The following is a 27,970-nucleotide window of genomic DNA, read 5'->3' on the forward strand; positions in this document are numbered from 1 at the left end:
TCTTGTACTGGTGCTGTCAGAAGTGCTCTTGGGGGGGGGGGGGGGGGGTCACAACTGTTATTAATAGGACTCCGTTACTTAATTAGATGCTTTAAGAAGTCAATCAAGGGGATTACTCTCTTTGATATTATTGCTAACCAATACGATGGTTGCTTCTCTCGGCGAAGAGACTTTGAATTTAGTATATCTCATTTCCACTTGATTCTTATTTGTTTGTGATATATCATTCTAAATTTCGTATTCGTTTACATACCTTTCTAGTTAATTTTGTATAACTATAGGTTAAAATCTTAATGTGATGGTTTCTCTTGACGAGGAGAGTTTGAATCTGGGACATCTCATTCCACTTGAGAGAAATTATGTATCTCTATCAGTGCTGCTATCAAACAATAGAAAGCACAGCAAGAGTGGAAATAAACTGGAAACGTGGGTTAGATATTGAAAGAGTGGATAAATATGAGAATTTGTACTCTTATCATAGTAGTACAAGAACAAACAAAGGAACAAAAGAGAGGAAAAAAAAAAGGAAAGGTGGTCATCTCTATCTCTCTCTTTCTCTCCTCCTCCTTTCCTCTCTCTCTCTCTCTCTCTCTCTCTCTCTCTCTCTCTCTCTCTCTCTCTCTCTCTCTCTCCTTGGTTGGGATGTCGTAGTTAGCGAAAGGGACGTGCTCCCCACCTGCCCATCCGCACGCGGTCCTACAAGAAACCTTAATTTCCAACACAACAAAACAAAGGCATACATAAACACACTGTCTCTCTATGATCTCTATATCTCTGTCTACTCCAATCCTAACCCCAACCCAGACTCAGTTCAATGCACCTTATAAACTTACACCAACACAACATCAACAACTCAAAAGCTCTTCAAAAGACGACCCAATCCCTATCTTATTACCACCACCATCTCCTTTGTATAATAATCCACTCCCCAAAGTCTCTTTCTCTCTCTCTGTACACCAAGTCTTCTTCCTCCTGCCTTTTATTATATACCACTTGGTTAACAGAGAAAATAATACGCGGCTCCTCAATTGCTACTATATATATATATATATTTATATTTATATTTACACACATTAAAGAAAAAGGATCGATGTATTCCCTTCATCTCATTCACTTCCTGCAGCCTTTATTCTTCTCCATCACTTAGACTTTATCCAAAGTCTGCATAGCTGCTCTTCTCTTCGCTGATCAGTACTTGGTCTTGTGGAATAGAAGAGCAGAGGAGGAGGTGTCTGTTTGTTTGTTTTCTTCCTTTTTTCTTTTAACTAGGCAAACTGGCGAACAGGTGGTGGACGGGCGGCCATCTTGGCCTCCCGGGAGCCGACGTGGCGGCCTCCGGCTCCAATAACGACTCGCCACCGAAAGAAGCTGACCAAAGCGGAGGGGGCGGAGGAGGAGGAGGCGATGACGTGGACAGGGACAACAGCAGCGAGCCACGCGAGGGCGCCGTCGTGGGCAGCAACCGTCGCCCGCGAGGCCGGCCCCCGGGCTCCAAGAACAAGCCGAAGCCCCCCATCTTCGTGACGCGCGACAGCCCCAACGCCCTCCGCAGCCACGTCATGGAGGTCGCGGGCGGCGCCGACGTGGCTGAGTCCATAGCCCAGTTCGCCCGCCGCCGCCAACGCGGCGTCTGCGTTCTGAGCGGCGCCGGGACAGTCGCCAACGTGGCTCTCCGCCAGCCCTCCGCTCCCGGGGCCGTCGTCGCCCTCCACGGCCGATTCGAGATCCTCTCGTTGACCGGCACGTTCCTCCCCGGACCGGCCCCTCCCGGTTCCACTGGGCTAACAGTCTACTTAGCCGGCGGCCAAGGCCAGGTCGTCGGGGGGAGCGTCGTCGGCACCTTGGTCGCCGCGGGCCCCGTCATGGTCGTCGCCTCAACCTTCGCCAACGCGACGTACGAGAGGCTTCCTCTGGAGGACGACGAAGAAGGCTTGGCCGCCACCGGCGGCAACGGATCTCAGGGCCCACTCTCCGGAGTCTCCGCACCGCTAATGGGGCCCGGCGGGCCCGGCGGTCTTCCCGATCCCTCGGCGTTGCCGATTTTTAACCTCCCGCCGAATTTAGTCCCGAACGGCGGGCAACTTGGCGGCGACGCCTTCGCGTGGGCTCATGCCCGGCCGCCGTACTAAATCGAGAGGAGTTGCATGAAATATTGGAGGTCTCAAGATAACTGATGCTGATCATGATCATGGTGAGGTATTGCTACTGTTTTATTCTATTAGGTAGTATATATAGATGATATTGTTAGTCTTTGTTGTTGTCTAACAAAGATTACCATGGAATTATGTTTGCTGTGATAGTTTTAGTAGGAGTTGTATTTGCGCAAACTTTGGGAATCATAACTGCATCGATTAATGGAAAACTTACACGAACTTCAATGCATCGCTTCATGACAACGTAGGAAGTATATATTCATGTAAATTTATCCTATACTAGTACCCGTGATCGATTTCAAATTGCTGGACTAATGTATTGAATTATCTCACATGCATGCAGAGAAATGTATCTCTTTTCGTTTTACTTGTCGAAATTGATCATAGATAAGTTTTCGCTCTCTTAGATATCATGATCTCAAGCTTAGTTTCTATTTTCACCTACACATTATAAGAGCTATAATCAAATGTTTGCAATGATAGCAGTTTCACCGCGATTAATGAAATATATGCTAATGTCTCTAAGAAACAGATGCTATTAATTCTTCATGAGAAATAGAAATAATTTCTAGCTAGTGCACCAACTGTCACATTATTGAAGCTGTGTTCTTTCTCAGTGCCAGTAGTACTACTAGAGATCATGATGGAAGATATATAAGATGTATTGAGACTTTCTAGTGAATAGAGGATAGAATAGCTTTCCTTTAATGTGAGGGAAAATGAGAAGAAAGAAAGATGAGACAACTTGTGGCTGCTAATGAGAACTTTGATTCCGCAGCTAACATAGATTCTGAAAAGTTCTTGTTATTAGGTAATTGTCTAAACAACCTTTGCAGTTGGTAATTAGATAGATTGTTCTAAATAGCCATAGTACTTGTGTAGTTTTAGTTTGGCATTTAATTTATCATGTTAAATGCATGGTGATATTCTTGAAAATGGATAGAGAGACATCTAACTGTTCTTTCTGGAAATTATGAGGTATTGAATATATATATATATATGCAGAAACGAAATCAGAAAAATTTACCATAAAAGATTTGTGTTTCTTGAACAAGTTTGCCAACTATTTGTTGTGTAGTTATATATCATGGGAGGAGTATGCATAAAAGAATTCCAATTTAAAACTCTAGGTCTCTTAGAATAGAGAAGAATTTCCTCCTATGAAGGTTTTGAATTGTATTCTAGGAATAAGCCAAGAATACGTAGAATTCCAATAATGAAGGTTTTGAATAGAATTCCAATTGTGAAGGTTTTGAATTATATTCTAGAATTCCAATTATGAGGCTAGCGAGAGTTTTCATTTTTTTTTCGAGGCTTCTATTTAGTGTTTGTAATTAGCTAGTAACATTTACTTAAAAGAAATGGTGTCTCTCAAGAAAAAAGAGTAAATATTGTTCATCAAATACTTTCCATACGTTTATTTGAATTGGCACATATCAAAAAAGATTGGTCATTTGGTTGATTCATTATCAAACTATATATAGATTATATATTACTAACCGAAGTCTGATGATATTGATGCATTAAATTGTGCATACTATTTGTAACTGCATACTTCTCGACCTCTTTACTTCTATTGTCTTAGTGGTCTATTTAGCTTAATATAATCTCTAGACAACCTTTTTCCTGATCAATAATCATAGTAAGCATATGGTGCACGTTATAATGACATGCTATTTAGTTAAATCATTGGGAAGTCCCTTCATTAGTTAAATTAATCAGTGATCAACTTTCTACTTCAACATATCTTGTTTAACCCTATTAATTTGTCAAAACGATATAAAAACTTAATTTCTTCACCACATACTTGAACTGAGCAATTTAAACTAATACTCCTTTGAGCATTAAAATTAATCAACAAGTTGCCTGCTAGTTGCTCAATATGACAAAGTTGTGTATGTGTCATGTAATGTGCATTGTTATCTCTGATCCCTAGTTTCTCATTGGTGCAGAAGCAATCAATATATGCTAGTATGAGACATTATTGTTTAATTTCTAAAAGATATATAAGAATGTCAAAAATGTACCTATTGACTTTGATGAGATTGTGATATTTGTCCTTCTTCCGAGTACTACTTGTTATGCTAAGAGTTTTTGGAACTGTGGAAGTGAGAGTGACTGATTATAACACAATGGCTTGGAGATCAATCATGTCACTTTCTTTCTCTTTCAAGAAGGTGGGTGGGACTACCAACTCTCGTCAGTTGATAGATAAGTAATATACTGGGGAGGATAGTATTTCTTGCATGAATATAAATAATGGTGGCCTCTATGACTATTTTGACACCAAGACAAGCTATTATAGTCAAGGTTTCACCAAAGTACAAGAGATCAAAGATTTGATGTTAGTCCATGGATATATTATGCTGCATTGAATTGGTCTACTTATTTTCATATGCAGCTTGTTGGCTATAATTGTTCCCCTTAATTAAAATTAACCGGCTTGTAGTTAGTGTTAATTTGGCAAGTAAAATTCGCACATGGAACGATTAGTTGAATAGTTAAAAGCAACTTTCCGAACACTTGATGTGGCGTTTAATGATTAAAATTTGGCTTAATTGCTATGATTTCCTTTGGTCATTTAACATGCATATGGCCCCTGGAATTGTTCAAAGTCATGAAATATTTTTGCATACCATGCTGCACGTATATGGAGGAACATTCCTCCTCTATACTTCCAAAGTTTGATTTGTTGAAGATGTTCTAATTATTCAAATTTACTCATTTAATTTGAAACGTTCTAGATCTCATCAGTTCCTTATGATGTTGGGGATCGAGCAATTGAGTCAAGAGTTTAGAAACTTCTAAATAGCTTCTGGGTCTTCTTTCTACATCTTAAAGAATGCCAGAGGCCAGTTGAATTTTGAAACTCTCCGAGTCAGAGATATCTTCATTGATCAGGACTAAATTAGTAAATTCTCATCATAAAATCTTCAATGTTCCTTTACACCAAGCATTTGCCTTCCTTGGTAAATGCTAGCTATGAGAAGATATAATTATGATGTTAATTACTTGAAAAAGATTCTATATTAGATGATTCACTTAGCACTAAAACAAATTAGTAGCATTTGGGACCACACCTCACATGGATTAAGAATAAAGCTCGTTCATATTTTTCTCTTTCCTATGAGTTTATAGCAACTTGTAGCCAAAAATTCTAATGCCAAAGCCTCAATTCCTATGAATCCTATTAGCAAGATTATTCCAATCCTCTATTGTAACCTTAGGAGACCATCCAATTGTTGCCCACTTTTTGTTTCTCTTTCTCCTTTACTATGCTTTTGCTGGTAGCTTCTCCACTTTTAACATCTTGGTTATCGAATAAGCACGAAAGCAAATCCACTAACCATGCATTAGTAATGGACAACTCAACAATTAGTTAAAAAAATATTAGTAGGGAACCATGCCTAACACTAGCTAATCTTCCCCGAAGAATACGGTAGGGGACCGCCATATCGGTGACTAAAAGATGCTTAAGGATTAATTAGTGGAGGATGATGGAGGGAACTCTAGTTTTCGTTAATCTTTGAAGTTTAATTAGCTGGCTATGAGATGCATATCTCATGTGTCTCTCTTCCAAGTTATTGATTAGCAACCCGTGATCTTTATATTATAGACATCTAATTAAGTTGGGTCCCCTTCAATTTTACCTTCTTCCACTTTATCTACTAGTTAACTAGAAATGGAAAAATTAATATAATAGAGAATGATGTATCTAAGGAAGGAGACATAAAACTAATGATCTTTCTTGACTTGTCATTTTTTTAATAGCAATTTGCGGTAGCCCAAAAATTTATTAAAAGACACCGTTGTTGGCATAATTATTATAGATGTATGTGGCTACTAAATGTAAACAGATTAGCTTTTGTCTCTTGTCTTTTTTGGGCTAGATTAGAGATAACAACATTGCTAAGATTTTAGGGCCAATTCAGACCCAGGCCCAATAGCTAATATTTCTTGAGGACCAAACGCATCATCAACTCTGTAGTATTTCAAGCAATAAAGCAAAAGATAATGCATTAATTGTTTCGAGAAGTGAAAGAATTATGGCTCAAGGCCAAGCCTAAGCTCCAAATCCACTTCTTCTTGCTCTCCAACACTTCTCCTGATCTTTCTTGCAGTCACTCCATCATCATCGTGCATTCTCTTGGGCCTTCGCAAATGCGAGCTTTTACCGCTTCGATTAGACCTCCTTGCGTAGATTGAAGCTCTATCTTTCCTGTGCATGTTCATGTGCCCTCCTAATGCTTGTGCACTGGAGAGTCCTCTCTTGCAGAAGACGCACTTGTAGAACTGCGCAGCGCCAGAATCATCGTCATTTGATGCCTTTCTTTCCTTCTTTTCTTCAATACTTTCCATCATGGAAGATGAAGTTAGGAGTAGGGTTAGAGTTGGTGATAAAGGTGCACGTCTTTAAGCTTTGTGATCATAGAAGTGGAGAAATGAGGGAGATAGCTATTGTCCATGTTAGGAGAACACGGTTTTGACGTAATGCTGGCTAAGGAGATAGCTGTGTATTCACTAGAGTCCATTTATTAGAGTTCTCTACAACCAGCCCCCAGTTCTGAATCAATTTAGGTCGATCTCATTCACACTAAATCAATGTACTACTACTCTACGACAAACAGAAGGCCACAGGGACGAATCCTCGAGGGCAAGCCTTGGCCCATGCCTGAGCCCAACCAGCTGATTAGTGGACCATCCTAATTGACAAATTGCAAGGAGGAAACAGTGGATCTTTATGGCATGCAGTTCTCTTTAGTTGCCACAGATTTTGATGCATAATTAGTGTAAAGTTATTTGTGATTAACCCCTATATTTTTTGCATATAACTTTAACTCTTAAACCTAAGAATCTAGGAATCAAGCTATGAAAAGTACCTCTAAAGACACTTTCTAGCAGAACCCACACACTAATCAAATTTACTAAGATATTTTTGAGGATTTTTTTTTTAAATCCTCAAAATAATAGTAGTCTTACTTGAGAATTCTTTATGGCTGTTATGTTTCAGAATCTAATCAGTATAAATCTCTTTGATTTTTTTTTTAAATTCTTTTTGTTATTAAGAGCTAGGATTTATTACACTTTTTAAGAATCATAGCTTTAGAAGTATCAAAAATCAATCGAGAATACATCCCAACTCAGAACGAGGAGAAACATTCACTCCATAAAGGCATAAAAGATTACTAGCCCTATCTGGATGGGCTGCCCAAAAGTAACACAGCCCTTTCACCATGCAAGTTTCTTGTAACTCTCTCTGATTAGGTACCATAATGCAAATCTTAAATATTTCACAAAGTGTCAAACTAGGTGACAGAGTATACACAAGATCCACAGGGATGTGCACGGCAATGAAGAGATTGGACTTCTCCCTCTTCACTGCCTCGAGCTCTTATTGGCTTCAGCAACAGTAAAGATATGCCTCGTGTCTATCAGTAAACAAGACGACATCTTAAAAAGTCAAACGATAAACATTATTAGCTTGACCCCAGATCCTATTGCTATTAAAACTTTGGAGTAAAAATACAATTCGCGCATACGTGGAACGGCATCCATCGTTCGTGGCACCAAACTTCTTCTTCTTTTTTTGAATTAAAAGTAAAAAAGAAAAATCAAAATAAAAGAGAAAATATTTATATTCGGGTCCATATTTAATTTTGGGAAAACGGCGTTAAAGAGTACCACGTGGCCTTCGTGCTGTTTGTTACCAACTTCATCACTCGTTCCAGTTTTCGTGGCACCGAAACCAACCGGAAATCCCAAAGCCCAACCAACTACAATCTACGAGCTTTTATTTAATCAGTGGCGAGGAAATTACCTCAGAAAGGAGATAAGAGAGAGAGGGGGAGAGGAACGAAGGATGGGAACGGTGGTATCTCCTCTCCTCGACAATGGCGGGCGCACGGTGGCGGCGGAGGAGGCGGACGGATATGATGAGAAGGAGGTGCGCACGGTGGGCGACGCGTGGGGGGTGTTCGTGGAGGAGTCGAAGCGGCTCTGGGTGATCGCTGCGCCCATCGCGTTCAATATCATATGCCTCTACGGGAACAATTCTTTGACCCAGATCTTCGTCGGCCACGTCGGCAACCTGGAGCTCTCCGCCGTCTCTATTGCCCTCTCCGTCGTCTCCAACTTCTCCTTCGGCTTCCTCGTGAGCTCCCTCTCTCTCTCTCTCTCTCTCTCTCTCTCTCGAAATTTGCTTTTCTCTCTCTAGAATCTTGTCCCCGTCCTTAGCCGGGGAAGGAGGACGTGGACTACGTGGCATGTTGTTGATTCGTGAAGGGCAGAGGCGCAGAGTGGGTGAGAAGCATTCCGGAGGTGTGGCTGGGTTTAGGGAAATTTGCATTTAACACCTTAAAACTTTTCAGGACCTTTTTCATTTTCACACCTATTTATCTGTTAGGGTGTTTCCATGGGGGGACTATTATAAACAGTAAAAGGACGGGGTGTAAAATGAAATTAACAAGAATCTTTCCAAATTTCGCAGAAAACTCGGGCGTCACAACTAACAAGTAAAAAGTGGTCTATTATTTTTGTTTGTCAGGTTGTTGCCATGGCGATGTCACACTCCGGGTTCTTTTCTCGGTACCAATCAATATCACTCGCTAGCGAATAATAAATTATCGGGTACTATGATATTTTATATGTCTAGGGGTGAAAATGTAATGTGACAGGGATTTTCTTCTTCAGACTCTTTTAGAATTAGATAGTTTTTGATCTATTTTAAGCAATTTATACAATAGCAAAAAATAGTCTTTTTGAAATTTAAATTTAAATTTAGTTTTGATCGCTGTTAGTCTGTGATAAAAGATTTTTAGCCTGCAATATGTAGCTAAGCAGCACTTCCCATTCTGTTTTCATGGATGTATAGTTTGGCATGGGGAGTGCACTTGAGACACTCTGTGGACAAGCATTTGGAGCCGGTCAGGTCGCCATGCTTGGTGTCTACATGCAACGTTCATGGATCATCCTCATCGTCTCCGGATTCTTTCTCTGTCCACTCTTTGTATTTGCCACCCCTGTCTTGAGGCTTTTAGGCCAAGAAGAAGCCATCGCCGTCGAAGCCGGCAAATTCACCATTAGCATCATTCCCCAGATATTTGCATCGGCTATCAATTTCCCTACTCAGAAGTTTCTCCAGGCGCAGAGCAAGGTTACTGTTATTGCTTGGATTGCCTTCGTGGCGCTCATAGTTCATGCCATCCTCTCGGCCCTCTTCATCTTTGTCTTCAACTGGGGATTGGCCGGCGCGGCTGTGGCCTTCAACATCTCGGCGTGGTTGGTGGCTTTGTCTCAGGTGGTTTATGTCATCGGCTGGTGCAAGGATGGGTGGACAGGGCTGTCTTGGTCTGCGTTCAACGAGCTCTGGCCATTCGTTAGGTTGTCGTTCGCTTCGGCTGTGATGCTTTGCCTTGAGATCTGGTACATGATGATCCTCGTCGTGCTCACCGGTCACCTCGACAATGCGGAGATCGCCATCGACTCCATTTCGATCTGGTGAGCTCTCAGTCTCAGCGATGACTCGCCTCGCCGTTCTAATTGATGCATTTGTACTAACATTCATGCTTTTGTTTCAGCATGAACATAAATGGTTGGGAAGCTATGCTTTTTATTGGATTAAATGCTGCTGTAAGGTACATGAACAAGCAATCACTTTATTTTCTTCGTCATCTACATGTTACCTATCTTAATCCGCTGCTGTTCTTAGTGTTCGGGTCTCCAATGAGCTAGGATCAGGTCGGCCCAGGGCGACCAAGTACGCTGTCATGGTGGTGGTTGTCCAGTCGCTGGCATTGGGGCTCCTCGCCATGGCAATTATATTAGTATCTCGCAACCATTTCGCTGTTATATTTACTGGTGACAAGGAGCTTCAACGTGCAGTTGCTAAAATTGCATACCTTCTCGCTGTGACTATGGTGCTCAATAGCGTTCAGCCTGTGATTTCAGGTATTCTTCAGAGTTTTCTTCTATTGATTCACAAGAAGAATATATATATATTAGCATTTTACTTCGTTTCAAAGCTAACTACGTTTCTCATCTTTACTCAATCTATTATGTGAATCAGGAGTGGCTGTTGGTGGTGGATGGCAAGGTCTGGTAGCATATATTAACTTAGGCTGCTATTATATTTTTGGTCTTCCTCTGGGATTCTTTTTGGGCTCTTTCTTCAAATTGGGAGTGCAGGTAATTTCATCTTCTAATAAAAGCCTTGTAATTAGAATTTTTGACTCGGTGTTCCTTGTTAATAAAACATTTTGTATTCTGAGAACTGCAAGGGTAGGGTCTGATGAAGTATCTGCAAGCTTCAGGCAGAGCAGGATTGCTTCAGCTAATAAGATCGAAAAACAAAAAATACAACTTAACTTGTAGTTCTTTTTCAATGAAACACAAACAAGGTTGTTGTAAGAGAATCCAAATTTTGCATAAGAAATCTCATTTGTTTGTAGAGTTGCATAAACATAAACGGTAGGAATTGTCTCCCCTCAATAAGGCATAATGGCAATTAGACAGAATATTCAGAACTGACAAGAGTTATGAGACCTATAACTTATGCTAAATTGTGTTGTTATCTTACATTATTATTCTCATAAGCTTTTCTAACAGATTGTTACATTGATCTCAGGGAATTTGGGCTGGCATGCTTTGCGGAACGGCATTGCAAACATTGATTCTACTTTATATAGTCTGGAAAACTAACTGGAAAGCCGAGGTAAAATAGCTACTCTATCCTATATTAGTCACTCAGAAATTGGAATCTTGAAAACAATAAGCTAACAAAAGACTTCCTATAAGAATTAAAATCACAGTATTTCTAAAACTTTAGCATTGTATCGGAGAATGTATAATGAAAAATGTGAACCAAGGTTATCATATATTTTGTATTACTAAATATATTTTTTAGCAGTGCTTACAAAGCTTTCACCATTAAGAATGGTGACATTTTGCAACTAATGCTCTGAATCAAAGGACCTTGATAGTTTAACTACTTACTAAACTTCACAGGCTGTTCAAGCTTCTGAACGCGTGCGGTTGTGGGGTGGACAAGTTGACTCCAAGCTTCCAGAAGAATCAACTTAGCTCAGAAGCAGATTTTTCTATTATCAATTCTATTTATTATGATTTTGAAAATAATTGGGTAGTTCTCCTTTCTGCATACGATGTCAATTGCTCCTTAGTTATAATTTTCTTTAGCTCATAGTTGGACAAGTTTAAGACTAAATGGTGAAATGTGGAGCTGGTGGGTGATAATGTTATCTCAAGCCATGGCTACTTTGGTTTCAAGATTTTCTTATGACTGCTCGAAAATATTTTCTTCTTATCCTCCACTCCTAATTGTGCAAAAACTAACTTGAAACAGAATTATTATATGTTCTAAGAAATTGATGCTTAACCGCAGTAAACGTATAACATAAGGTGTGAAATGGAAAAAAAAAAATCTCTGACAAAGTCAAGGGATAATTACATCTGGACCCTTTAATTATTGCAGAATTTTATACAGATATTCTCAGTTTTTTTTTTTTGTGTTAATTGTTCATTTAATTTCTGTATGAGAAACTTTGAGAGTAAAGTAAATATTTGATATTTTCTATGAACACCGAGAGACGAGAGATATATTTATTTAGTAGTTGAGGAGGAATTAGTGCCAAACAATAAATTTTTTCATGAGAAAAATTAAGAGTAAAATAAGCATGTGATATTTTTCTATGAACATCGTCGAGAGCTAAAAATTATTATAAATTGAGCAGAAGTTAAAGTGTCGAAAAAATAAGAAAAGGAGATTTATGTGAAATTAGCTAATAGATGCTAGCTCATTAAGAATCATTTTACTTTTCTTCTAGAGAAAAGTAATAGATAAAAGAATTATTTAAAATTTTCTGTTAACATCATCAATGAATAAAAAGTTTTCTATAGTTTAGAAAATTAATGGATAAAATGTTTTCTATAGTTTAGATGGTTAATACGAAAAAAATATGACATGATGCGTATGGATATAGGAGTCTTAATATAATTATTCCCAAGGTTTTCTTTTAGAAAAATTATTCCTAACTATTACTCCAGAACAATCCGTCAAGAAGTCCTAAACTGTAAACTGTCAGCATGTGAAGAATAAAAATAGACACACAAAAACGAAAAACAAAAACAAAAACAAAAAATATAAGCCCTACTTGGAACGACTGCATTACCAGACATACAGCTGCAGAATTTCTGTTTGTCAATGTGGTGAAAAGATCAAAAGATGTAGACACTGCCAAAGGAAATTGAATTTCATGATTGGTACAATCTCATGTTGCAGATCCACGGTAGGTATCCACCCCCTCTATTTTTCTGTTCAAAGCTACAAAATTCACAAATGTAACAAATTGTATGGAAGCTTCATGATCACTAATTGGTGGATGGAACCCAAATTATAACAATTGTATGGAAGCTTCTCTTTCTTTAAAAATTAATGCAGAAACAATTTCCTTCCCTCATTTCTTAAATTCATATCACATCACAACCACCACCGCTCCTCACATCCCCTGAGCCTGAGGGCAGAGAGAGATGATTTCAAGGATAAGACAGCGCATTGGGGCGGATGAGGTAAGCGGAATTTCCACCGGTACAACCTAAGGGCCAGCAGGCCGAGCTTTTAACAGTAGAGAATATTTAGACAACATATATATACACTGTAAATCACATATGGCTTGGCCTCCTTTTACCAGCATCTGTCCTCATCCTCTTTACAGGCTTGGCCCATTGCACATCTCCTATGCCCGGGGACGCACTACCCCCACCCTCTGGCTGTTGCACCAGCTTATGTGCCCAACCGACTGGATTTGTTGCCGGTTGAGCTGTATGAGGATCTCTCTGAAATGGAGCCCTGACACTTCTACTCATGCTGTGTGGGGAGGACACAGGTCCCATTCTCCCAGGATTAGGAGAGAGCGGTCCAACTCGACCTGAACTAGAGGGAGATCCAGGACCAGCCCTCTGCTTCACTGCAGACTTTTCCCTGTCTTTCCTCTTCTTCTTGCAGATAACCAGATCACCTGGGTGAGACAATAGAGGTGTGCAATCAGAAACCTGCTCTCTCCCACTTCCACTGGCAGGCCTGGGTTCCCTTTGAAGCTTCGAAGGAAACCCGCGGTTCTTCCCTTCATCGATCGATGTAGACCCACGAGATAAGTTCTTGGTAGGCCCAGTTTCTTGCTCTGCCTCACTGATTGGTGTACGGTGCTTGCTTTGGCTGCCAGGAGCCTGCTTCGGAGATGGAGCAGCAGAAGCAGATCCTAGAGGGCTCGAAAAGGACACAGCATTCCTTGATTCTCGGAAATCAGAATCTGGAAAAGCGATCTTCATGATATCAAAGAATACGTCTTGAAGCTTCCCTGCTTCCTGCCGCACCTGCAGAAGATTAAAAATTTAAGACAAGTTAAAAAGAATTTATAATACACCAATGTCTGTATGTCAACTTGTAGCATACTAGCAAATTGTGTTATTGTTTTTTGTAGATTGCTCTGTTGCTGTGATACAAAAAGCATTAGTCAACATGGCATTCCCACCTTGGCTTGAGATGGAACGGATAGTTGGCATGTGTCCTGCTGATTCAGTGTGCCATTAACACAGGATAGTCTTGACAGACCAAAAAAATAAAGCAATCTATGAACCTTTCTATGGCTTCATACTAGGTTCTAGAGACCACATTAAAGTCTTTCAACACAAGATATTAGTATAGCATATGTTATTCAGTTATCATCTCATGATTTTCCCTAATATTTCTTGGATCTTCTAAGTTGGGGTAACTAGGGGAAGAGCAAAGTTTCCCTTTGATTTTCTAAAATTTAAAATATATTTTATATAGATCAAGCATCAAAATGCAAAGAGATCAAGAGAATGAAAGAAACTTGAAATTAGATTTGTTTAAAATAAGATAAGCGCAATTCCTAATGGCATGCATAAATATGGGTAGCTATGAGTGAGTAACAAGATACTCCCCTATATCTGTGCCGATAATTAACTGGCAAGATGTGCATCACCTGTGCCAACCCGCACAGTGATCCATGAAACTACAGTAGTCACAAAAATAATCTCTTTATCAGAAAAGCTATTGCTTTTGATAATTTTCACAAGCATAATTGGCTTACAATCAAAGTACAACCACCAAAATGCACAAATCTGTGTTAGGTGCCTATTTTCTTGAATCTGAGAATGTTCCCAATGGATACACATGATATTACTCCTTACATCTAGAAGCGATCATCGGGCAATGCGGGTTCAGGCTGCGCTTTTCGTGTCGATCAAGCTTAAGTATTTGTTTACCCCTCGGCACACCAATCAATAAGGTCGAGCTATGCTAGAATACTATAACCCGTTATTGCCCACTAGGCCATGAGATATTGGGTTGAGCATAACAGGCCAAGCGTAGTGGGTCTCCATGAAAATATTTTAGTTAGTTCTCATAGAAACATACTTATATAGTGGTATCTAATTTAATAAATATCTAATCTAAGACCACAAAACCAAATGAATATGCGAGCGTAACAAGCCGGCCGGTGCAGCTAGTTGGGCTTTCAGGTCAGGTCGGGCCAGGTGGGCAAAGGCATAGCCCCCACCCATTACCATCTTGAGCTCGGGTACGGCCGAGCAGGGTTTGGCCGAGTTTGGGCAGTTCAGGCCCAATGATCAGCTCTACTTACATCTATGGCAAAATAAATCCTCAATATGAATAAATTACAATTCTACGTCAATGAGAACCACTTATGCAGTATTACAGAATTATACTTAAACTTGTATAACGATCTGACAGAAAGAATCACAAAGTAGTTCTAGACAAAGTTCAGAATTTCAATCTTAAGTATAGATGGTAAATTGAAGGGAACTTGCTAGGAGGAGAATATAGAAAGAATGATGTACATACCTCAGAAGAGTAGTTGCAATATCTAACTACATTTTTCAACATCAACTGCACATCGGATATAAAGTTAGTCACACCATTATACTCCAAACCATCCACTCGCTGCTCAATCTTCTGTAGGTCCAGGGGGCTGCTAGTGGAAGCCACGAGACTGGAATTCTCATTCCTCCTCCACCATTCAGACAACATGGGTACAAGTTGATGGCCATCTTTATCAATCCTTCTCCGCAGCTTGCTAATTACATTCTTGCACTACAGTTGATATGAGCACGCAATAGGACACATGTAAGGCAGTTCCAATACAGTCAAGCTATACCATAGTAGCAAAAAGCCAAAAACTATAACAACAAAGGTTGAAAGCAGATAGTCTTTCTTTTGTGGGATATTTCCCTCCATTGTTGGAATATTACCATGAAGAATGATGTTCACAAGCTTCAGCCAACGAACTTTTAAGCGCAAGAAAGATACAGAAAAGGGAATAAAGTATGAAGAGATTTACTCATACATACTCAGTTCTGTGTTTGTGCATTGAAGATCCCTTAATAACCATTATGGTGTTATGTAGTTTCTCATTTACTCTAGCCAAGACACTTCTCATCTTCACTCTTCCCAAACTGACTTTCGCCTGAATTAGATAATTTCTCCTTACTGGAAATATTGATTACTCTGGACATGTCAAAACAATCTTAAATAATTTTCTTATCCTCAATTTGCGCTTGACCTAACTCGAACTTGTCACATACATAGTCATCTAAGTCAAACATATCCATAATCATTATAATAACAACTGCACTGGATAGAGGACAATCCCTCTGTTTATTTACTTCGAAGGCCGAGAATTGCACATAATTAACATATATGAACCATTAACTAATGTCCATGAGGAAGGCAAATTTCCATTTTTACTGTATCAACTATCAACTATCAACTTAGTTTTTTGGGGTTAAAAGGAAAACTTGGTTAGATTTCCTTATTCTCTCTCATACATATAGGCAGAGAGAGGGACAGAGGGGATCTCAAAGATGTGAATTAACTATAGGATCAGTATGATTCGATGTTAAGGCTTCAAGCTTTTTGCAATGGATGTTCTACAACAAATCCAATATAAAAATGTAAATGTTCCCCAGGCTATAAAAGTAGGGATAAAGTTGCCAAAGCCAATCCACAGCCAACCAAAAATATGGGACATCATGCATCACTTAATGTTATGGATTGCAATAAAAACCGAAAGCTTTAGCTAGAGAAGAAATCATGCATGAAGTTGGCAGCTTGTCCTTAAGTAGGCAACTTTTAGTGGAATAATCATTAAGTCCCCCCAGTGCAACAGATAGTAGAAAACTGTTTCTATTGAATATAGAAAAAGAATCCACACAAGACAGGAGTGAAATGTTGTTTACCTTCCTTTGCATACTGTCAGACATCTTTTTGCCAATGAGACTTGGACCAGCAGAACCGACGACCTTGTTGCTCCAACTTCCCTTAGAACAGTCAGTAGAATCCTCCGGAGGCCCAGCAAAGTAGCTCAACCTGCCGGACTTCTGCATTACAACTGGTGAAGTCTTCCTTGAAGGCAAATTAGGTATCGGTTTTCTAGAAGAATTACTAGTATATTGCCTTCCAGAAAGAGGCTCTTTGAATGCCTCAACTTCCTGGTCAGACCTCAATGGCATATCAAATTCATTGTCCGTCGGCAAGGGTAGCTGAGAACCGCGTTGGTTAAAGGCCCTATCTCCACTGGATTTCTCATGGAGTCTTTCCGTTGTATATCGTGAACGAAATCGGATACTACGTTTACGCTTTATTTTTGGCTGAAGAACTTGTTCATCCTCACCATCATCACGGTCATGGTTCCAACTTACTGACTGCTGCAGATCCATGTGCGAGTCACCTGATAACGCAATTTCTCCTTCCTCTAGTTCATCTGGCTGCATATTTTCAGGGAAAGGAAATAAGAAGATTTCGTACCTTGTGATGCAAAATTGCAAAATATAAAATACTCATTGGAAGGACAAGATATAAACGATGGAGAAGTTAGATACATACAGTTCTTTTTGAAAGAGGATCTGGTCTGGCATCTAAAGCAGAAAGAGATCCAAATTTTTGTGAAGACATTGAAGGAGTAACAGGCTGTGGTATTCTTCGACTTCCAGAGGAAGATCCACTTGAACCAGCATCTTCAAACCTATGAATAGTTCTGATGCCTTCCATTGCTTGGGAAAATTCATAACCACCACCATTATTAATCAGCACCTCCTCTTCTAATTGATCCTTGTTATTTGGTAGCAAAGCAACAGTATCATTATATTCTTCATCCTCAAATTCTCCTATTTCTCCCTCTTCTTCGAGCAAAGAAGATGCATTTCTTTCATCTATGTCAGCATCAGAATCATCAAAGTCGTCATCATCCACCTCCCTGTAATTCAAGTAACTTTTGGAAGTTGAAGAACCTTTTGGGCGTCCCCTTCTTCTCTCAGTTTTACTAGTAGACGGACCTGAGAAAAGGTCACCAGATTCTAATTCATGGTTGCTAGACAAAATGTTTTTTGAAGGCTTTTTAGATAGTTTATTAACAATAGAATCTACTTCTCTAGAACTAGCACGTAGCCACTTTGGCACTTGATGATGTTTCACCATATCTCCAGTCCAATCAAAATCTTCGTCCATTTGGTCAAACAGCTCAATTTCTTCTTCACTGCGAGCAATCATGCGATTTACCTGCTGAAGTGAAGGAACATCATGGACAGTTTCCTGGTATCTCTCTTCATCATGTAGTAGTGTCTCCAAAGTCATCCGTCTTTCTTCATGTGTTGTTCGTTGATCAAACCGGCCAGCATTAATGACCTCATCAGCCATATCAATCTTATATTGTTGAATGTTGTTACGGATAAGGCTTTCAATGGATCCCATATATCGATCTCTACCAGCAAGATCCTCTTCTAAATCTCCTGAACCTCCATTCCTTAACTCATCCTCTTTCTGATAGCTTGAGATTTTGTCGACAACAGCTTCCATGTATATGACTTTCACCTCCCTCTTCTGTCCAATACGATGAGCCCTGGCAACTGCCTGCTCCTCATTTTGTGGATTAGGATCAGGGTCATAAATCACAACAGTATCTGCACTCTGTAGATTCAGACCTCTTCCTGCAGCACGGATACTGAGCAAGAAGATAAAACAATCAGAATCAGGGCTGTTGAAGTCTACGATTGCCGATTCACGATCTTCTAGAGTAGTAGTCCCGTCAATTCTTCTGTAGACAAGCCGCCGCCATTGTAAGTATTCCTCTAGAATATCAAGAAGTTTTGTCATAGTACTAAAAAGAAGAACGCGATGACCAGCTCTCTGAAGTTTTATGAGAATCCTATCAAGAATCCAGAGTTTTCCGCAAGATTTGACAACAAAGTCCTTCGAATAATCGTTGAAATAGGGGTAGTTGAGTAAAGGATGATTGCATGCTTTCCTCAGCTCCATACATTTATTATTAAGATTCTTAAACATCTTAACCTGGTACATCGGATTTTTCTGAACCCTGCGCAGCTCATCGTCAGGATCAACCCTAATGGTACCAGTGGATTTTATCCAATCATATATAGCACCCTGAATAGCTGACATTCTACATCTCAGAACAATTGAGACCTACAATCAAGTGCCATATAAATATCATTGCCTATCAAAAGGGAAAAGAAGGCAATACACATGAAACAAAGAAACTTATACCTTCCTAGGAAGTGAACCTTCAACATCTTCGACTCGCCTTCTTAGCATAAAAGGTTCTAAAATTTGATGAAGCCGATGAATGATAATCACTTTTTTTTCAGTCTCTAACCAATCATCTTCCTCTGGATTATGTGAAGGACCATCCTTCTGAAAGGGCTTTGAGAACCAATCATGAAATGCCTTCCGATTGTCGAATACTTCTGGTAGAAGTAAATTCAAGAGAGACCAAAGCTCCTTCAAGTCATTCTGGGGAGAATAATTCCAGTCACAAAATACAGACCATGGGTATTATCATAATAGTTCCAACTTAACAAAGTGCCAACTAGATAGCATGCATTATTTATCAATGGAAGAGCAAGTAATATGGACTAATCTGAAAGAAGATGGAAAGAAATCCATGTCAATTTGCACTACTACTTTTATAGTTCCAACAGCTTTAGCACATCAATTTTAGAAACTTCAATTATTTCTGCATTTCAGTCTCTAAGGCTCCATTTGGATTGGGTTTAAGGGTTTTCAAAAAACCAAGTTAGTGGCACTAACCTAGTTTTGTAACCAAACACCAGCTAAAAGCCTAAGACCCAGTTAGTGTCAACTAAGATTCTAAGTATCAGTTTCAGAATCGGGATCAGGTGTTTGAAAAACAATATGTATTGGCCATATCGGTTGTACCAGCCTTTCATTTCGGACAATTCGAAGCGGGGATTGACTAAATTCATACCGGACGATCCGTTTCGGCAATAAGGATATGGATCGGCCAATACTTGAATCCGTGGTGTCAACATACTTCTCCCTAAATCCGACTCAGAGCAAAAGGTTAAACCAATTTAAAGACAGTCAAATTATCATTTTGCTCTTGATATGATATTACTTTATTCAACTGTCATTTCAATCCCTTCTTCTCTCTTGCTTTCTTGACAAGCCTTTTAGTAATGTAATTTAAAGGATACTTCGATTAATTGACATAAACATCTCCTAAACTCACTTCTTATTCTAGTTTAAGGAATCACTTTTTCAAGTCAAATCAAAACTAATGATGACATCACTAACCCAATTTACAACAAACACTCAATTTCCCTAAACCTGTTTAAGGTAACATATTCAAGGATAAAAAATGAGAGTAGCTAACTGGGTTTTGAAGCTAACCTACATCCAAATGCCACCTAAGACATCATGGAGCCTTCATTAAATACATGATACTCCACATATTCCTGGTTAAGTGTTAGTCTTACTGCCCATGCTTTGACTAGTGTAAAAATTATTATATGCATGCTGTGCTCTTTAATAGCGACTATGTGAAAGTACATACATATATGTGGAAAAAATGCTTACCCCTGCAATATATAGTGACGACCTTTTGCAATTACCAATTAGTATTTCAAATTCTAAGAATTTGGACCAACACATTTATAGAATGGTCCACAAATAAATTAACAACAGAAGAGCCACCTCCTTAATTTGTTGTCAGATGTTTAATTATGTATAAGCGTACAAGATCTGCCAGTGACAAGCAACCGATATGCTGGCTGACATAACAGAAAATCAGGAATTCATATTTAATATAACAAAAACCATATGAGCTAGCAAATCCTCATACTATTATACAAAGTTACTTCAGAAGCAAATACATGAGCTCCAATGTGAGGTAATGATAACATTGTTCAATCAAGCAGTCAGCAAGTAACGATATTAAGGAAAAGGATTAGAACTTCTTACTGTAGATAGTTGAAATTTCAGTATGTTCTGTTAGAAATCCAGAAATTGAAATGGTAGTTCAAGAATCGAAGTATAACTTATAGCATACCTGGAGAGGGGTTCCAGTGAGAAGCAGCCGTCTCTGGCACCGGTACCTATCAAGATCACGTGCCAAGACCGACTCCCTATCCTTCATCCGTTGGGCTTCATCAATGATAATGTACTTCCAACCAATTTTTGACAGTTTTGATCGGTCATACATAACAAATTCATATGTTGTCACAAGTACATTAAATTTTATGGCACAAACCTCCTGCAAAGCAAAGAGAGAATTCAGAGAAGATGAATTGGTACACGGCCAAGATCAGTGCAGGTACAGTTTACTGCTTCTCTACCCCTAACATCTGTAGATTTCACTTCTATCATCCACAAGTATGGCATGTTAAAGTTGTTCTTTTTTTCACACACACACACACACACACTACCATTCAAATGAAAAAGGAGACAATTGCATAAAAGTTGATGGATACGAGAGTTGGCACACAAACTCAATGCATGAAAAAATCGGCCCTTAAGAGAGAGAATGAGAGATACTAACACCTTAAACATATGCACCAAGTGTTAAAGAACAGTTGGTTCTAGAACAGTCTAACACCAAACAGGAGCATTTAATTATGACCAAAGATTGATTAGGTAATAACTGAGTTTGGGTCATACATGGCTTCTTTTTCATGGAGTTAGTCCCTTGAGAGCTCTACAGCAAAGATTTCATTAGCAGGAAAAGTTCACAAATTATTCGGATTGCAAGTTATCTGATCGGATAAGCTACAGAATTTCCAATATATTGTCAACTAATAGCAGAAATTGCTTTTCAAGAAGTGGACACAATTCTTACATCCAGACTTGACTTATCTGCTTCCCCCCATCCATCAGTTTTTCCTTCCTCTTTTGATTAGTAACACTTATACAGCCTTGTTTATACTAAGGTAAAAAACAAAGTCAGTAACCAAAAAATGGGCGTCCTATGCATGAGGCTCCTACTTATGTAGGGTTTGAGGAGGAGAGATGTAAGCAGCCTAATCCTTAATTCTACAAAGATTATTTTCAAAACTTGAACCCATGACCTCTTAGATGCAAAGGGCAAGACTTAATGCCATACCAAGTGCCGCCCTCAAAGTCAATCAACTAGATGAGAAGAAAATATTCTCCACTCAGATTGTACGAATAATATATGATAACAGTGCTATGCTAACCCAAACTGATACAATGGAAAACAAATAAACAGTTATACAACTATATAGAGTTATAGGCAAATGAACATACTAACTATACAGTTCAGCTCTTAAATCATGTTCCTTGGATACTTGCATACATTAGACATAAAAGAGCATGAAAAGGTTTGACACTTTCATAAATGACAAAAATATGGCTAAAGCACAGAAGGCGCCATTTTTATAGAAAAGGCACATAGATAAGCATCTTGCCTGAGAGAACAACTTCGATCTTTGATCCTTTCCACCAACATAAAATATGCATGACACAGATGGTAACCAGTTAAGCAATTCACTCTGAAACCATAAAAGGTTAAGCAATAAAGCCTTAAATTTCTAACAAAAACAACATAAATGAAATAATAGAAATAATTAAATAGCTTCACCTTCCAATTAACTAAGACAGCATTTGGAACTATTATAAGATGTGGCCCATAATTCCCTTTGAACTCCATCAAATAAGCAATCAATGCCATAACCTGCAAGTCAACAAGAGTTGCCAAAAATCATTGCAGTACAATGGGAACAATATTTGCTTTTCCTATTCTATATAAAGCAGTAGCACATTGCACCATAGAAAATTTGCCCCAATACAGCCAATAGACCAAAAGAAAATCATTGACACTAGAAAAATAAAAACTGAACAAAGCAGTCATCCGTCAATAGAAAGCAAGAAAAAGATAAGAATAGGACTTAGAGGTTGAGAGGTAGTAAGCAACCTGAACAGTCTTACCAAGACCCATCTCATCTGCCAAAATACCATTCAACTTGTTATTGTACAAAGAGAGCATCCACTGCAGACCAACCTGGATAAAAGCATAGACACTAGCTAAGATGATTAAATTTGACTATGTACAAAAGCAATCTATTAGAAATAGGACTTGCACCTACAAGCTGGTAATCTCTTAAAGTTCCGCAACGTAGCATTGAAGGCTGCCTTATAACTCTTTCATTCACAGCATGAGCCAGATTATAATACCTAAAAGACAATCAAAATCTCTAATGTGATTAAAACAAAGCAGCTCCAAGAACAAAAGTAGTGATTTTGAAATGACAGAAGAAGTCCTTAAACACAAACTGCATTCATATAAGATTGATGTTAGAATGAGAAGATCAAAATTTGAAATTAATTGCTTGAATACAGTCCAGGAGCAGAAAGCTAGTATTCATAGCCGATAACTCACTTGTTAGCAGATGAATTGTCCCTAGGAGCATTCATCTCTGAGAACCGATTCCTTATCACTACCTCCTCGGCAGCACATGCTGCTGCAGTCTTGACTTCTTCTTCTGAAAGACCCTATTGAAAGAGAACACGCATATTAAGTTGGGACAATGTATGACATAAAAGGAAATGAAAACCAAATGGAAACTTTTCTGCCATTCTTCAAGTGAATAATACCTGCGCACGTGCAGCAGTTGCAGCAGCATTTGAAGCCTCTTCAACCTCTTGAAAATTCTTTGCAGCTGTTATTTTCCCACCAAGTTTGAGCAAATACTCTTCCGTCTGGGATAAGAAGGAAGATAGAACAGAATATCGTTGAGCTGCATCACCATGAATATTTGTCTGCTGCTCCAGTAACATTTCACGATATCTATCCACATCATTGTTTTTCAATGCCTCCATTCTTTTGTCACGACCATCATCCTTCTTCTTTGAAAACTCCCTCAACATCCTTTCGTGATATTTAGCAACTCCTCTATTGCGTGCTGTCCGTGCATCGCGAATGGCCCAGTGTGCCTCCAAGAGCTTCTTCCGCCATTGGATAATAGATTTCAGTTGCTTTTCTCTCAAGACCTTTTGCGCTTGTTGCACTTGCCTCAAAAGCTCAAGACGTTGGCGTTCACATTCTCTAACAAACTTTCTGTATGGCCTATCAGACATTGCCATTATCTCCTGTTGTTGCTGATCAACTTCATCCCTCAGACGAGCCTGAAGATCTAGCAGTCTGAGTTTCTTTTCCTCGATTTGCAACCGTAGAACAAGATCAGGCCTAATCCTTCTTCTTTCTAGGTTAACTGCAAGCAATCCGCTTATCTTTTGCAGATTTTCAGTTCTTTTCTTATTAAGCACAATTATACCTTCTTCAACTAGCAAATCTTTCACATCATAAGCTAATGTCAAATTACTAGAGTAATTTGCAGTTACTGATCCTAATGAATCATGCTTCCTAGTGAAGGATGGAAAATCAAAAATTGGACCATGATATTTTCTAGTAACATCTCTTTGAGAGGGTGTGTTACTTGTGGGGGACGGTTTTTTCACCTGCTCAACATCCACAGTGCCACTGTCTGCTGCTACAGATTTTCCCCTTTCAGCATTATAATCACCCTTGACTGATGTCTTTGGACTTCCCCTTTCTACTTCCTGCTCAGATTTGACAGAAGAGGAATTATTATGATCTAATTTTGAGATAGATCCAACTAGCAAAGGTTCCTTTGATGTAGCTGCCATTCCGTGCATGCTGCTCACGACGGAAGCTTTCTCTTCTCCAGTAGAGGCCTCTTCTTTTGGCAGGCGCTGACCTTTGAGCAATGAAGCATGCTCAGGAGCCTTCTGATTACTCTCAGTATGTCTCACATGCTCCTCGGCATTATTCACTGCAACCCTTTCCCGATTAACCATTCCTGGTAAGATGAGCAACTGCTGCTGTGCTTGTGGATCAGATGGCTGAGATGTAATAGCTTCAAGAACTTCTGATGGTAGTGTCCGTTCACCACGCTGCCACACAGTAAACAGGAACAGGAATTATAGTGACTAATGAGAAAAGTAGCGTTTGAGTATAATTTGTCCTTGTGCTCATAAGTAATTCGTCAGAGTTTGCATACATTAAGACTTTGGCAAATAAAATACAAAAGAATAAAAAATAAAACAGATTAAATGCAAGTCAAACCCCAGTGGTACCTTGAGCCGCCTGAAAGCTAATATTTGTGCTTTAAGAACATGAAGCTGTTGTTTGGTAAACCCAATACGTTCTTGTGGGATGTGAGCTGACACACCTTGTGATGGAATTTGTGGACCCACTGTCTCATTGGAAATGATTCTGGGAGCAGCAGGTCGATTGAAATGTTGCTGGGGCCTTAGATATTGCATCTGAGCTGCCTCAGACCCAACCGAAGAAGTATTCTTTGAATGTGATGGCTCAGCGGCCTGGTTTATGCTACCAGATGTTTGTGGCAAATGCATCACTTGCCGTCCATTTCCAGTTGTCATTGAAGGTCCAACAACCCTTTCATTTTGGCTCTCCCTGTTGTAAGCAGATATTTGCTGCTGCATTTGCATATTATTAAGATTCATTACATTAGTCTCCCCTCCAGTCGGCATGGAGTTAGGAGGGAGAGACTGTTGGGATTTTAAAGGGCCAGTCTGAACAGAAATCTCGCTTAAGGAGTTGCCATGTGCAGAATTTTCACTCCCAACTGGCGATGGCATAACCTGTTGCTTTCCAGATGGCAGTGACTGTTGTGCAGTTATGCTAGTCTCGTTCTGCTTTTGCATTGCAGACATCCTAGCAGACTGCCAAAGTGGCAGAACTTGAGCAATCAGATTAACGTTGGCAGGAACAGACAGATCAAGATTGTGTTCCTTTGCCCAAGTCTGCAACGCTTGCAACTGAGACATTGCTAACTGATTATTAGTAACACTGCTCAAATTTGCTTGTGACTGTGAAGATTGCATAGGTGGTCTCACCACATTTGTCGTTGCTAACTGCTGTCTAAATGCTATTTGAGGAGATTTTAGATCATTTCTCTGCTCCACACTAGTTTGCCCTTGTTCCATCTGTTTCTCAGCGTGTGCAAAATGTTCGGACGATCTCTTAAACATAGATGACTGTGCCTGACTGGCTGCCTGAAGAGACATAAGTTCCTGCATTTTTGACATGTTGGTAAGCATCTCTTGATCCCTTCCAGAAGAACCAACCACATTCATTTTACCCTGCTGCTGGGCCAGCATATTCCCATGAGACTTATGTTGAGCTGCCTGCAAAGCAAGTTGCAGGTAAGCTTGATGATTTGCATTCTGAACATGTTGTTTAGCTGCCTGCAAAACTGTATTCTGGTTTTCCTCACGAAACTGAGGGCCGCCAGGTTGATTAGACTGATGGGTTAAATCGTTGTGCGTCCTAGGTGGCTGAGGCAGAGGAATAACACCCGAAGATGATGGAAAGTTACTCCCACCCATCACTCCGTGTGCACCACCGGATTGGTAACTTAAAAATACATTTTCACCTTCGGCTTTTCTTAGCTCATGTTGCTGCCGTTGCTGCCGCTGCTGTTCTTGTTGATGCAGTGCCTAAGTAATTGTACAAGTAAAAGAGGTACTTAAAACTTTAAACGTTCAAACTGCCATGACTACGTAGATTATAAGGTTAGAAACAAGGCAATAATATAACTAATTTTACTAAAAGGCACTTCAGATCATTCTTATTTGCTCATTGAGTAAATACAACTGCAAACATAGTGAAATTATCCACAAACTTCCAGTTGAGAGAAAGAATAAGATGCAATTTATGGTTTTATTCGGCGAAAAATTTGGATAGATACAAAGGAAGAATCCTCAATCAAAATCTCCAAGCTACTGATAAATCATTCTGTCATGTTTATGTCATGTAGCTTCACATCTAGAGCCAAACTCCGAGAATCTGCCTCTAAATAACTAATTTGATGCCCTTGATGAAGCATTTTGTAAAGTACAAAATGGAATTCTAAGAGACAAAAATTAAAAAACACTTAAAAAATCTAAGTCAGAAAGTTCGCAAAGCAAGAAATTTAACCACCTATAAATGATTCATATAACAAGAACTATGTCTACTTATAAAAATCACAAACCACACCTACTGTAACAGAACATGAAATAAGTTCCAAACAAAAGGAACACAGCAAAACGATTTAAAAGCAGTCCCAATAAAATTCTTATTAAGAGACCCTATAGAAAAGGTTCTCAACGGAAACAATGAAGAACAGTCAAACCGAGACAACGAAAATTTCTGAGAAAAAGAACCATTGGTGCAACGACAATTCATACGTTGCCAAAACCTTCAAATTCATGCGAAATCAATTGTGGGAAAGAATCTTAATCAGAAGCAAAAACATGCACAAAATGGGGGGTCAAAAGATAAAAGGGAATGCTACACATTCTTCATCTAACGAACCCAATATTAAACAGAAAAGCAATAAAAGTTTCAAATCAAGAACTGAGCTAGATTTAGAAGAGCATTAAAGAGGACGAACGAGCATGAAAACTTTCAATAAGCCCACTGGAAACTGAAAGACCACAACTTCCAGAATGAACTCGAAAACCCCAAAGAATAAAGGAAGTCTGAAAAGACGGGAAGAAATGAGTACGAAAGGTTTTGCGCAAAGTCATTGTCTATCCCACAGACCTGCATGAGATTGACAGAATCTAAGCCAACCAGAATCCTACGGAGTCGGAGACATCTTCCACTCCAAATTAAAGAAACAAACAGTAACCCCGGACCACGTCCCCACTTTCCCCCAGATATGGAAACAAACACCACCCGCCGCAACTTGCGCCGACCACGAGAGATTAAAAGCCAAAAGAGAGCAGGCACGAAATCCCACTCACCTGCCTATAAGCCAGCTGCTGCTGCTGGATCGAATCAAACCCTAGATGCCCCTGCGCGGAGGAAGATGACGACGGCGAAGCGGAGGAAGAAGGAGAAGGCCGCCCGGACGGCGTAGGCGGCGCCGCCGGGTTCCGGCCGTTCCCAGCGGCGCCACCACCACCCCCGGATTGCATAACCAAGAACCCAACCCTAGCTCGAAATCTTCGGTATGCTCCAAAACCCTACAAATCCGGAGATCGGACACCAAAAACGAGGGGTTTTTTTAGATCTGACGCACCAGAAGCGGTTTTCCGGTAATCTTTGCTAGGAATTGGGTCTCCAGAACTGGGGAATGACAGATCGGAAGGGGAATCTTTTGTCGGAATACCGGATCGAGGAAGGAAGCCGGTGATGGAGTCGGATTAAAAACCCTCGATTGCGTGCCGCAGTCAAACCCTAGCCCTGTTTCCTTTTTTTTTTATTTCTTTGTTTCTTTTCGCTCGTTTTCTCTTTTTTTTTTACGCCCTCACAAGAGATGAGAGCCGTCAATTTTTATATAAACCCCGGGTTAGAAGCCCGTGACACAAGCAGTAAATGCCATTGCAGTTGCAAACAATTACGAACGTATCCCTAGTTTTCACGAAATGAGAAAACCGCTCTTTTGCTCGCAAAACC

At 39.7% G+C, this 27,970-nt stretch overlaps 4 protein-coding genes across 4 annotated transcripts; 2 read left to right on the forward strand and 2 right to left on the reverse strand.

Moving 5' to 3' along the window:
• Positions 1-993: 993 nt before the first annotated feature.
• Positions 994-2,382, forward strand: LOC140801062 (AT-hook motif nuclear-localized protein 20-like). Its single transcript, XM_073156062.1, has one exon. It carries the CDS (start codon positions 1,560-1,562, stop codon positions 2,127-2,129), a length of 570 nt encoding a protein of 189 aa, XP_073012163.1. The 5' UTR covers positions 994-1,559; the 3' UTR covers positions 2,130-2,382.
• Positions 2,383-6,197: 3,815 nt separating this feature from the next.
• LOC140801094 (protein LATE FLOWERING-like) lies at positions 6,198-6,512 on the reverse strand. Its single transcript, XM_073156097.1, has one exon. The coding sequence runs from the start codon at positions 6,510-6,512 to the stop codon at positions 6,198-6,200; it is 315 nt and encodes a 104-aa protein (XP_073012198.1).
• A 1,347-nt stretch (positions 6,513-7,859) lies between these two features.
• On the forward strand, positions 7,860-11,435 carry LOC140800587 (protein DETOXIFICATION 35-like). The gene is made up of 7 exons (XM_073155338.1): positions 7,860-8,304; positions 9,025-9,650; positions 9,731-9,787; positions 9,862-10,100; positions 10,219-10,337; positions 10,777-10,863; positions 11,157-11,435. Exons 1-7 carry the CDS (start codon positions 8,014-8,016, stop codon positions 11,229-11,231), a joined length of 1,494 nt encoding a protein of 497 aa, XP_073011439.1. The 5' UTR covers positions 7,860-8,013; the 3' UTR covers positions 11,232-11,435.
• A 1,124-nt stretch (positions 11,436-12,559) lies between these two features.
• On the reverse strand, positions 12,560-27,825 carry LOC140800659 (ATP-dependent helicase BRM). The gene is made up of 14 exons (XM_073155425.1): positions 27,316-27,825; positions 24,634-26,022; positions 23,131-24,450; positions 22,916-23,028; positions 22,623-22,710; positions 22,451-22,537; positions 22,118-22,210; positions 21,945-22,028; positions 20,570-20,773; positions 18,766-19,011; positions 17,092-18,684; positions 16,446-16,973; positions 15,052-15,300; positions 12,560-13,538 (listed from the first exon to the last, which is right to left on the reverse strand). The coding sequence occupies exons 1-14, from the start codon at positions 27,487-27,489 to the stop codon at positions 12,828-12,830; spliced, it is 6,879 nt and encodes a 2,292-aa protein (XP_073011526.1). The 5' UTR covers positions 27,490-27,825; the 3' UTR covers positions 12,560-12,827.
• Between the last annotated feature and the right edge of the window lie 145 nt (positions 27,826-27,970).

Source organism: Typha latifolia, chromosome 14 (assembly GCF_019914945.1).
Source record: "Typha latifolia isolate L0001 chromosome 14, TyphaL0001v2, whole genome shotgun sequence".
Classification (NCBI taxonomy): Eukaryota; Viridiplantae; Streptophyta; class Magnoliopsida; order Poales; family Typhaceae; genus Typha; species Typha latifolia.

What these genes read in the sequence shown, in the direction of transcription:
- LOC140801094 (XM_073156097.1), bottom strand. Translation starts at nt 6,512, where the DNA reads ATGGAAAGTATTGAAGAAAAGAAGGAAAGAAAGGCATCAAATGACGAT.
- LOC140800659 (XM_073155425.1), bottom strand. Translation starts at nt 27,489, where the DNA reads ATGCAATCCGGGGGTGGTGGTGGCGCCGCTGGGAACGGCCGGAACCCG. An exon ending in AGCAGCTGGCTTATAGGCAG is followed by an intron (nt 26,023 to 27,315) that starts GTGAGTGGGATT and finishes ACAATTACTTAG; the next exon opens with GCACTGCATCAACAAGAACA. An exon ending in TAGCTTTCAGGCGGCTCAAG is followed by an intron (nt 24,451 to 24,633) that starts GTACCACTGGGG and finishes ACTGTGTGGCAG; the next exon opens with CGTGGTGAACGGACACTACC.
- LOC140801062 (XM_073156062.1), top strand. Translation starts at nt 1,560, where the DNA reads ATGGAGGTCGCGGGCGGCGCCGACGTGGCTGAGTCCATAGCCCAGTTC.
- LOC140800587 (XM_073155338.1), top strand. Translation starts at nt 8,014, where the DNA reads ATGGGAACGGTGGTATCTCCTCTCCTCGACAATGGCGGGCGCACGGTG. An exon ending in TCTTCAAATTGGGAGTGCAG is followed by an intron (nt 10,338 to 10,776) that starts GTAATTTCATCT and finishes CATTGATCTCAG; the next exon opens with GGAATTTGGGCTGGCATGCT. An exon ending in AAACTAACTGGAAAGCCGAG is followed by an intron (nt 10,864 to 11,156) that starts GTAAAATAGCTA and finishes TAAACTTCACAG; the next exon opens with GCTGTTCAAGCTTCTGAACG.